Source organism: Diorhabda sublineata, chromosome 6 (genome assembly GCF_026230105.1).
Source record: "Diorhabda sublineata isolate icDioSubl1.1 chromosome 6, icDioSubl1.1, whole genome shotgun sequence".
Taxonomy (NCBI): domain Eukaryota; kingdom Metazoa; phylum Arthropoda; class Insecta; order Coleoptera; family Chrysomelidae; genus Diorhabda; species Diorhabda sublineata.
In genome coordinates, this window is record NC_079479.1 from 15467764 (window position 1) to 15480002 (window position 12239).

Sequence of the window (12239 nt, forward strand, 5' to 3'; positions counted from 1 at the left end):
ATTATATGTACAGGATGGTTCGATTAACCTATTAACCTATCCTATCCGAAAACTTTGGTGGGCGCCCCTACTGCTTCTCTTGAATATTATGTTATAATGAGCAGATAAGTGATTGATCTGAACAGTTTGTAATGGAATTGGTGTTTGAGGATCAATGTGAAAGAATAAAAATTATTATAAGTATTAGCAAAAGACAAAAATAAATCAAAATGAACAGCATATCTGTTGAAAAGACAAAATTATTATAATGGCTAAAGTGTGTGCTGAGGCGGGACAGACTTTCAATTAATATTTTATAGTAAACAGCTTTATAATAAATCGAATGGAGTGCGATAAACATGAAATTCGTTGATTGTTAAGACATTAGTCAGCAATCATGGCAGCAAAGGAAATTTGTGAAATTGAAGAGGAAGACACAGTTAATGAGCGAATGCCACAGCTTTGGTTTAATCGTTTTAATAATGGAGATTTGACGCTTGAGGATCGTTCACGCTCAGGTCGTCCACCTGCTTGGGCTATTGAGGTAACATTTAAAGTTTCTATTGAATTAAGTCACGGGTTTCTTATAATTGCCATTTAGCCTAAATGATATTTTAACTTGAACTTTAAGGTAAAGTCGGAAATATTTCACTTTAGCACATAGAAGTCTCTATAGAAGTTGTCGAATAGTGTCACACGAAAGACAATTACCAAAATCCGTTGCAAATAGAGGTCGCACCGAACAAAGTGTTTCGTGGGGAGGGCTCATTGTTGGGAAAATTTAATATAAAACAAGTAGGTCAAGTTTTAATTTACCTTCAGTCTCTGAAGGTGATAACTTGGTTATCGAAACGTGCTTTAGGCAGTGTAATGGAAGTGTAAGATAGGTTGGTTCGAGCAGAAAGTCTTTTTGTGTTATTGGTAGAATTATGAAGGTTTAGTGTACTTCGAAATCATGCCAGATGATCGAGCTATCAATGGCGAGGACAGCTGATGCGAATGTATGAGGTTTCATCGGAGTAATATCCGGGTTTAGTTAACCAAAATCGTGTTTTCCTTACAAGACAATGCTAAAACAATGTACTGTGAAAGTTACGTGGAATAACCATGGTCAATACTACCGAAAAATCGCAGAGATGAAGTTCTTCTAACACGTCTGCGTCTGACTATAAAACACATAATCGCAGAATATCCATCTCTTAACTCAGAAAGATCATCATCAAATCTACCACTCGGAATAATACGTGAAATTTTAGGACCAAAATACAATATTACTTACCTTAAAAATTACCTTAAACAGATCTCTATTATAAATTTAATTTAACAATTATTCATAGATAAAATACTTAATCTTTACTAAATCGCTAATAACCAGTATACGGTTGATGGGAATTTTGTAATAAAAAAAAAATTTGGTGGTATTGAGCTCCTACCATAACTAGCATATATTCCGGACCTTACATCGTCAGATTACTATTTATTCACATCCAAGTGTGAAAAAATTTGAATCCAAAGTAAATGTTGAAAACGCAGCGCGATTATTTTGTGCATCTAAGCCTAAACCAAGGTCTCAAAGAGTCGGGTTAATACTATAGAATACGTTGGGCTGTACTTGGAATATTAAGGTTTTTTGGAGTTTACTCCTTAATAATCGATTTGCATATATAAGGGGCCCGGTATGAGAAAAATGTGAGGAGTAAAATCTATCGATGAATGACCTCGTTACGTTTTTGGTGCGCACCCTATGATGCGCAACTTTCTAATTTGTCAGTGTCGATATACTTATATTGCTGTTTTTATTATAAATATCAATAATTAATATTGTTATTGTGAAGTTTTAATTTTTATCATTGTGTTCCGCTAAAGTGAACTGAAAGTATTTTCAAATAACTATGGCAGAAAGAGGTGTAGATGATATTGCCGGAACATCTAACAAACACGTGGTTGCAAGGTACGTTATAATTCATGTATTATATGTATGAGCATGTGCAATTTGTATTTATTAAATATTTTAATAATTATCGATGTAGTTCATATAAATATATATTTGAAAACAACACATAAAATTAGATAATCAACCCAATATGAATTATCGAGATTATTGACTATTGTAAAAAGTTTAATGTAAAATATTTCGTCGATTAGTTATAATAAATGTATATGAAATGAATAAATTGAATAAATATATATTTATATATGTATACTATTTTCATTAATTAAGAAATTTACCTTTTTATACAGTATCAATCTTTTTTAAGTTAAATAAACTCTTTTTGCGTCTGGTTAGACTATCGAACTTAAGGAGTAAACTCCAGTCGTGCGTCGGAGCTGACACAAACAATTTTTTTTGTATAATTATTTAATAAACAAAGTACATGATCAGTATATTGTAGTCGCAGTCGCTATCTATAGACACTTGCCCTTCTAAGAATAAAAATGAAAACTATTCCTATTCAGTGCCCTTGTCAAAATTTAGCTCTGTGGGACTTATTGTAATTTAATATCTCTAATTCAGTGTTAGGAAACGTTTAATTTGCCTCATTATCCATCATTTGTCGATATGATGCGGAAAAAAATTAACTAGAGTCTTTAATAGTCTACTAAGATTAATCTTCAAATCGGAAATAATTGTTACAAAAAGTTTTATTGTTTTGATGGTTTAATTTCTAAACCCCAATATGACTTTCTTAGGTTTTCCTATTCGCTCGGGAGTTGTGCTAATGTTGAGGGTAGAGGGGTAAAATGTACCCCAACAAGGGTACAACTCGCAATATCGAAAACATGGTTATTATAAATGTTTTAGAACATTAAATTCTGCATTGAATAAGACTAGTCGCACATTTTTCTGACCACTTGTTCCCATACTACTAAACATAAATTATTATAACTTCATTAACAAATGGGTTGGTGTAGTTAACAAATATTACCGAAAACTTGAAGTTAAAACGAGAATTTTTCAAAAATGTGGTAGATAGGTCCAACTTTGATGTGCAATATTTTGGGAACAATAGTGGTCAGAAAAACGTACGCATAGTCTTATGAAATGCACAATTTAATGTTCTAAAACTTTTATACTATCCATATTTTCGATATTGCGAGTCTTTCAGGAGATATTATCGTGAACTGCAAAAATACCCTTTTTGGGGTACATTTACCCCTTCTTCCACCACTTTAGCGCAGGGGAGAACCTAGGATAGTCATTTTGGACTATAAATGAAGCCATTAAAACAATTAAACCTCTTGCAGCAATTATTTCCGGTTTATCTAATTTTTATGTTTTATGCTACTGGCCTATTACGTAAGTACTAGGAATATTTTTTTATAAATAAGTCGACTAGTTCACAATATATATGTATGATATAAAAAATAGTATCTCTAATAAAAAATTCATTCATAATGAAAATTATGGTGAATTTCAAGACTTTCATGTGTATTTTGTTAATAAATTGAGAAAACTATTATCTAAAATTAGTGCGGTATATCGTGCGATGATACCACTATTCTTTATGTTATTATAGATAAAGTTAAATAAAATAATTACCCAGGATGGTAGTTCATCAACGACTTTTAAGAGATCTTTCTTGGTATACGAACTTGCTTTGGACTTGCTTGAGATTTTTTTCGAAATTCCTGATGTTTGTGTTTCAAAAAAAACTAAGGTACATATTGTCAGAATCGGTAGAGTTAATGATAAATTTAAGTAACATATTACATAACCTATGATAAATAATGCAGCCTGAAACAGAAAAAATAACATAAATAATGTAATTATCACACAGCGATTTATGAAGTCATGTAAATATACCTCAGTAGTTTATAATGTTTTGGTACAGGGTAATTCATTATTAACCACTCATTCATTATTATTGTCATATATTATCCACGAGTGTATAATAGAGATTATTATTCACGAGGTGAAGATCACTGCTATGAGCGCTAGCAAGTGGTATAAATCATCGAGTGAACAATAATCCATAATACGCATGTAGAATACTATAGTTTATCCACAACTACTAAGTATTTTTGTTTTTTCTCTAATTTCTTGCCTCATATATATATATATATATATATATATATATATATATATATATATATATATATACATATATATATAAAACTGCATTGAAAAAACAATAGAAATAATATTATATATCAAGTATATTGTAATGATTGTGATGGTGTCTACATAGGGCAGATATCTCAGTATTTATAAAATAGATAGAAAGGTCATTAATACGATCAAAAATAAATAGAACTGCATTAACGAACCATGAAGTATCAAAAAAACATAAATTCAATTATAAAGATTCAAAAATTCTTGAAATGGAATCTAATACACTAAAAAGAGAATTTTTAGAAATGGTTCACATTCATGAGAACGAAAAAGCTATAAATGATAAAAAATTTTGTAAATTCTAATAAAACTACAAATAATTTAATTGATTACTGCTATATATTTGAGATGTAGGGACCAAGGAAAAATTAATTTTTCTTATTAGAACAAAGTTGTAATTTTCATATTCATGTTGAAGGTGATCATACATCAATATAAATAAGCAAATTGTCAGTGTCAATATCATATTTTAATAAAGACTTAAAGAAAAGTCGAAACGTCAAAATTGATCTTTCTTTTAAAAATTTTCAAAAAAAAAATAATTTTAAAACAAAAGAGACCTAAAATCAAGAACATTTAGGTGCACTAATATATCAAAAGGTCTAAAAAATAAGAAATTGAAGAAATTAAATTGAATATTCAAATTGACCTCTCCGGCAGGTATTTTATGAGTGGTTTCTTATTAGGAATGTGGCAATGAAACACCAAAGTGGACTAACTTTAATATATTTTTCCGAGCTTTCGAATACTTATTCATCGTCTGGAACTGAAATTATGGTTAAATACAATATAAGAATAAGAAATATGTATAAATGTATAACAATAATAAATTTTTACTTAAATAGAATTCAAAATTCAATATTCAAATTGACGATGATAGAAATATTGATTCTGGTTACTATAGGAATTTTCATTAATTTTCAATTGGTTAGATTATGAATGACGTTGAATTTTTATAGGTGCGATAAGTAAGTAAGTTGTAGTGAATTCAACATTGATTGGTAAATTTATGGATAACATTAAATTTCATTAGGTTAGGTCGTTATGAATGTATTGGTGTTTTTATTAATTTTTGAAAGATTGATAAAAAGTTGACGTTTGGACAGAAGAGACCTAAAAGGTCGAAGAAATAAGAAATTAAAGATATATATATATATATATATATATATATATATATATATATATATATATATATATCTATATATATTACATGCCCAAGGCTTTTGGAATCGCTTTACAGCTTTTCTCCATCTATTTTTGTTCATTGCTAATACGCCAGTTCTCTATTCCTATTCTTTCTAAATCTTCTCTTATGCTTCTATCCATTTTTCCATGGTCGCCCTCTTTTCCTTTTTGATTATTCTTCCCTTAACTATGATCTTTTCACCCAACTGTTTTCGTCCATTCTGGCTATATGCCCCATCCAACAGGGTCTTTTTGCTCTGACCATATATTCCATCTCAACTTGACCATTATTCTCAACTCGTTTTGCTCCCGCACTCTTCCGAAAATCCTCCTTAGTACCTTTCTATTTTATTTTGTTTTCTTCTTTTTTGTTCATGATCCAACACTCACTGCCATACAGTACCATTGGTTGTATAATTGTCTTGTAAATGCGTAACTTGTAGGCTGTTGAAATATTTTTTGATCTTAATAATCCTCCTAGGGCTCCAAACGTTTTGTTCCCTCTCGTCAGTCTTTTGTCGATTTCCCAGGTTTCATCTCCTACTTTGTCGCTGCCACATCCAGGTATTCAAACTTCTGGACTGTATCAACTCTATACTCCTTGTTTTTCTCTGTCGTCACTTTCAATTGGTTGCAACTATTCAGATCCCTTCCCTTTCCTTCTCTATATATTTGGTCTTTTGTTCATTTAGGCGCAGTTCATATTCTCTTACTTTCTCTTCAAAGAGTAGGAACATTTTTTCTAGATCCTTTTTCATTCTACTTATAAGTACCACATCATTTGCGAAACCAAGGATTTTTGTTTTGGTATTGTAAATCATTCCCTGGGTTCGGATGCCACTACTTCTCAGCATCATTTTTAACACACGGTTAAACAGCACTGTACATGGTGGATCTAACCTTGCTTTCAACCTCTTTTTTTTTCAAACTTTTCCGATAGTTTCCTTCGACAGCTACTTCATTCTCGGTTTTATTCAGTGTCATTTTCACCAATTGTAATATTTTCTTCGGTATTCCGAGTGCTCCTAGCGACTGAAACAAATGTTTTCTACTTATTGAATTATACGCCTGCTTGAAATCCACAAAGAGGAGATTCAGGTTTAATCTTTGGTCATAGCTATTGTTCTGGATTGTCTTCTGTATGAAAAATTGATCACTAGTTAATTTCCCATTTTTAAAGCCCCCCTGATACTCGTCCACTTGTTCAGCCAAGTATTTGCCTAATCTATTTCTTATAATACTGGCTAGAGCTTTATATACGACATCCAACAGAGTTTAATGCACGCATCTGCTCTTGTTCCCATATCTTTTTAATCAAATTATATATTCGCTTCCTTAAGGGTTCACTACAATACTTATAGCTTCAATTGGAATCCCATTCCTACCGGTATTCTTCATATTATTTTTTCTCTACTTCTATTTTCGATGGTGTTTCCTCTACCGAGACGAGTTCATTCACTGTCTCTTCTTCCACAAACTCATCTTCTTTGTTCCCTCTTGTTCCATCGTTTAGCAGTTCATTGAAATATTCCTCCGCCTGTCCAGTTTTCCATTTTCCCCCTACGAGTGAGCCGTCTTCGTTTCTGTAATATTTCTGTCCGGTCTTGTTTGGTATCTTACTACTTTTTGCTTCTTGATCAAAATTTCTAATGTCTTTGTTTATGTCATGTTCTTTGCTTTCTTCCTTTCCTGTGCGTAATCCTGTTTCAATTCATCTTTTGGGTCTTTCAAAATTCTTTATTTTGTTTGGTTTCTTCCTTTTAATGCATGTTTGCAGTCTTCATTAAACCTTTGTCTTCTTCCCCACTCTTCCTAGTTGTTGCTGTATCACATCCTTCATTGTTTTCGTAATCTCTGTCCACTCCATCTCGATATCCTCCCATGTTTGTTTGCGTTTTCGTCATATTTTACTAGATCCTGAGGCTTTCCTTTATTCTTTGGTATTTCTTTTAGTTTTATTTCCAGATCTAACAAATATTCCATACAATATATTATGATTCATTTCAACATAGTACATATAGAAACTTGTGTTTTAAAAATTTTACGCTGTTGTATATTTAAGGGAGTTTTAATACAACTTTTATTCAAAACTTTAGATACTCGCAAAATGATAATAATGTGTAGGCAATATTTAACAATAATAGCTCTGTATGAAATAAATAAACCCAGTTTATATCTGGAATCAATTGAACTCTAAACATTGAAAGAATCTTTACTATGTGTTGTTTAAAATAAAGCTTGAGGGGACTATTCAATTTAGCCTCTATAAATAGTGAGTCGTCTATATTTATAAGGTCTGTAGTCAGCGAATGGTGAAATTTTTCAAAAAATTTTTCTCACAGCATCAACAACATCAATAACAGCTACAATCTTAAATTGTTTCCAGCAATACAGGATGTCCCAAAAGTAGTCAAACAAATCAAACATACGATTTTTTACTTGGAAACCCTATATTTGATAAAATTTTTCATGTATCTGAGTTTTGCGTGCATGAGACATGATATTTGTTGTTTCATTATTTAAATATTGAACCTCATTTTGGCCAAATTCTCTATTTCTTCCAATGAAACACCCAGTATATTTTTAATGGATTGAATAGCAAGCTTAATTCCACATAGCATAGTGTTCTCTATAAATATTTCTAACCGTTATGAAGTAATAAAGATTGTATCAACACCAACACAACAGCATTTCACTGAATTAGTTTTATTAGATATATAGAATAAACTAATCTTTGTTTTAATAAAGTAAAGTAAATATTTTACTATTTCTTGATAAATAGTAAGTTGTAGATTTACATTGTTTACATATTCTCAATGCGTTTAATCAATTGCAAACAAGTTACATTTGTTAATTTCAACAGATTGCAGAAAAAACAACAATTATTAATTTGTTTAGTTATAGAATTAAATTTGAACTAACACAGATTATATATCTACAGAATAAAGCACGATGAGATGAATCGACAAATTGATCGGAAACTAGTGAATATTTTTGAGAGACTTTGTAACCTGTGTGAAGTTATCCACGTATTTCAGACACGAATATTTCTTTACAACATTATAGATCTTCCAATATCAATTGCAGAAGACAGTCATGCGAGGATCAATCAATAATTCATAATTACGCACGGCACTCATACCAAATTAAGAAATGAAAAATAATGTATAGTCTCCGTAAAAAATTCGGTAAACATCTAACAAACTGTCAGTCTACGTGGACTCATCATCTTCACTGCTTACCAATGAAATCATCTAATCGTAAGCATAAATACATTTCTATTAGCGGAAGCTGTCGGAAGGCGTATTTACACAATTTCTTCAAAATATTCCTGCCGGATAGTCTGCGATAAGCAGTGGTGTCGTTTGGTGAGATTCATTTAATTCATAAATTTCTTTAAATAAATAGAAATATGGCATTCTTTGGACCATGGGCGAATGAAGGCAATGAAATTTCACTGTGAAGATAAAGAGGCATGAATTCAATGTTAAAGATTTACATATAAAAGCACAGCAAGTTATTTTAAATATATTCGATTGTTTAAAATAGGAAAATAAATTTTTCATTTATCGAGTAGTCACGAATGAGGTTGCTGTGGATTATGCACAAAACCGAAAAACATGTAAAGAAAAATTGAAATCAGTTGACAAAGCTAATTAAGATTTTATACGTAGGACAATTTATAGTTTGTATAAGGAGAACGGGGTTGCGACATTAGAAGTAATACAGCAAAAGGTAGCAGATTATCTAGAATACAATTATACTAGTTTAGAAACATTGCGTTAAGTTTTGTCAGCATGTGGTTTGAAACACAAAAAACTGAATAAACGGATGGCAATAACCAAATCGTCAAGTATCTTTCGATGGCGACAAGATTATTTGCGTTAGATAAAAGACTACCGAAGTTCTAATAGACACATAATTTATCTATAGATGCAACATGGCTTGACGGTCACGATGTAGTAAATTTCGGTTGGGTTGACAATAGTGAAAATTGCTGTTTGAATTGGCCATATTCTAAAGGGAAACGTATTATAATAGTACACGCTGGAAGCAAAGATGGTTTCGTGCCTAATGCCTAATTAATATTTGCTAAAATTGAAAACTGTGCAGCTGATTATCATGACGATATGACAGCAGAATTATTAAAACTGATTTGATGAACAGATTTTATCTAACATTCCACCACAGTGAATAATCGTTATGGACAACGCATCTTACCACTCACGGCAACTCTGTAAGATACCAAATAGTAGTAGTAAAAAAGCTTAAATTTTAGTAGTTAATACCTCCTTACTATAGAGTTAATTGTACTAGCAAAAATTCTCTTTAACTTTAATAAGGAGCCTATTAACAAAAAATGGTGGGTATTTTTTATAACGCAAAAAATTCATAAACTCATAAATCGAAGCCCCAACATTTTTTCAAATTTTCCTCAACTATTGTGAAGGATACTTATAAGGAACCTATTACCAAAAATTTTGTATGTAAGTATTTTTCTGAAAAAACTATTTATAAAAATAATAGATTTATAAAATGAGTTATCTACGCCTATGGTAGATCAAACAAAATTGTCGGGAAGGGTTTCGAACCCGTTTTTATAATCTGCAATTGATATTGGAAGAGCTAAAACTGAACTTTGGCGGACAAATGTTAAAAGATGATACATTGTAACAGGCTACATAATTTTACTAACAAAAATTGTCTTTAACTATTGCGAAGAAAGTATTATTCCCGTCTATCCTCGTTTTCTCTGCTATTTTCGTTAGTTGCTTAGTCTCCGTTGCTATTTTATTCTGTGCCTCCTTGTTCTCTACCACAGTTTCACTTAACTATTTCTATTTTACATTGCCTTGGGATCACCTCTTTGCTCTGTTCGCTATCTCTATGTCTATTTGAAAATGACTCACATCTATTCAAATGTGGGTATTTTATATATTCTTTATTCTTCCATAAGATAGTTTTCAAGTTTCTAATATCAAAAAAATACGATGGTTGCTACTTAAGTTTTGAGATATGGCAATACTGATGTGAATATGTCAAATCTGACATTGCCTTCAGAAAGTTTGACAATTTTAATGGTGAATGTACTCAGCACGTGTTGTCATACGAGTGCTATTTGAGTTGTATACAGATAGGTACTTGAAACATTCAACAACACGTCAAAAATGGAATTAATCGCGAACATTTTAGGGTGATGGTTTTGTATGACTTAAATTAAACCAACAGCAGTATGCCGATCAACTCGTTTCGACTTTTGGTGATGGAGCTCCATCTCGAGCCAACGTGTTTCATTCATTTGCCGAATTCAATCGTTGTCGCATAAAAGAGGGGAATAAATTTTAATAAACGTTCGTATCTCCCAACGACTCAAAAAAAGTATAAGAAAAAATAGATCAAAATTGGAAAAAAGAAGTTAAGTTCTGTTCTACTAGAAAAAATTCAAATTTTTTTCCTAAATTTGTTACACTCTACCTACTACCCCTACACAATAAATTGTTGTTTTAAGAACAGGTTATTAAAATGCAAATTTTGAAATCGATCCCAATACTGAAGATTCGTCCAATATGCTCTGAAAAAAATTGTGGCTCCTTAAATGCTAAACAAAATGAAGTTAAAGGCTCAATAACGTATAGGCTCATTGTTCGAGGTCTCTAGACACGATATCTACTATTTGTAATGCTTCAAAATTACTCAGATTTTGTACAGAGAATATATAATACGTATAAAAAACATGAAGCTCATATATACGTTAAAATGTCATATTTGACCTCTACTAATCGAATATCGTATTGAAAATTCGATCCTGAAAAATTTATTCGGTCTATTGAAGAAAACCCGCAATTTTGACGTATTTTTCACAAAAATCGGAAAATGGGGAAATTTTCAATTCAAAATTTGGGGCACTTCTCAAGGTCGGATCTAGAAAGTAATGTTTAGGGGGGTCAAAATATATATAATCGACCCTAAGAACATCAAACGTCACTTTTTCACGGGGGCTGGAACCTCAAAAATGGCGAACTTCTAGGGGCTCCCGATCTCTAAAATTTTCATATGGCATCATTGCCCAAGATACCAATTTTCATGCTTCTATCATTAATTGCCACTGCACTAAGCTTTTTTATTAAATAACACCACCATTGACGTGGTTGAATCTGTAAAATTCTTAGGGCTTCTTGTGCACAATTTCTTGAAATGGGAGTTACATATTGCCGCCTTATCTAAAAAATTAATTTCCTCCTGTTTCCAAAGAACTGAACTTATCCATCTCCTTAACAATTTATTATGTCCTTATTGAGTCGCATCTCCGATATGCCCTTCCCTTCTGGGGTACGTGTGTGCGACTCAATCTGAGTGAATCTTCAAACTACGAAAGAGAGCTGTTAGATATATAATCGGACTAAACTGCAGGGACTTCTTTAAAAGATTAAACATTCTGATTCTTCCTTCCTTATTCATCTTTGATTCCGTTTGCCTGATTCGTAAGCACGCTTCTCCAATTTCAGAATGGTCGTTGCACAGATATCCATTTAGGAGCGCGAAGCACGACCTTTAGCTACCTACTTCACGTTCAGAATTAGTTAAGGCCTCAATATTTTACAATGCAAAAAAATGCACAATCATTTGCCAATTGAAATCAAATCTATATCATCTTTTCCCACATTCCGCAATAATTTGAGGGCATATTTACTGGAAAGTAAATAACTCTGGAAATAATAATATTTAATTCCGGGTATGCTGTATACTGGTTTAATTTTGCTACGGACTTATATACTAATTGTTACCTATCACTATTACCTATAATTTTGTTACTCATTGAGGTTTCCTTCTGTATATTGAAATTTTATTTGATTTGTATCCTTATTTAGTTATTTTTATGTTTGTTTTTTAGTTTTTACAAGCTTTTGTCTACAAATTGTAACAATTTTATGACAATAAGCAACAGCTTACTTGTTGTTAT

At 31.6% G+C, this 12239-nt stretch overlaps 1 protein-coding gene across 5 annotated transcripts in view; it reads right to left on the reverse strand.

The window, feature by feature from the left end:
- LOC130444920 (extended synaptotagmin-2-like) overlaps positions 1 to 12239 on the reverse strand; it is a 115369-nt gene that overhangs the window by 47331 nt on the left and 55799 nt on the right. For all 5 annotated transcript variants that reach the window (XM_056780288.1, XM_056780287.1, XM_056780290.1 and 2 more), the window contains one exon: positions 3521 to 3715. In XM_056780288.1, the coding sequence (XP_056636266.1) occupies positions 3521 to 3715 (195 nt within the window). The remainder of the gene's footprint in view (positions 1 to 3520; positions 3716 to 12239) is intronic.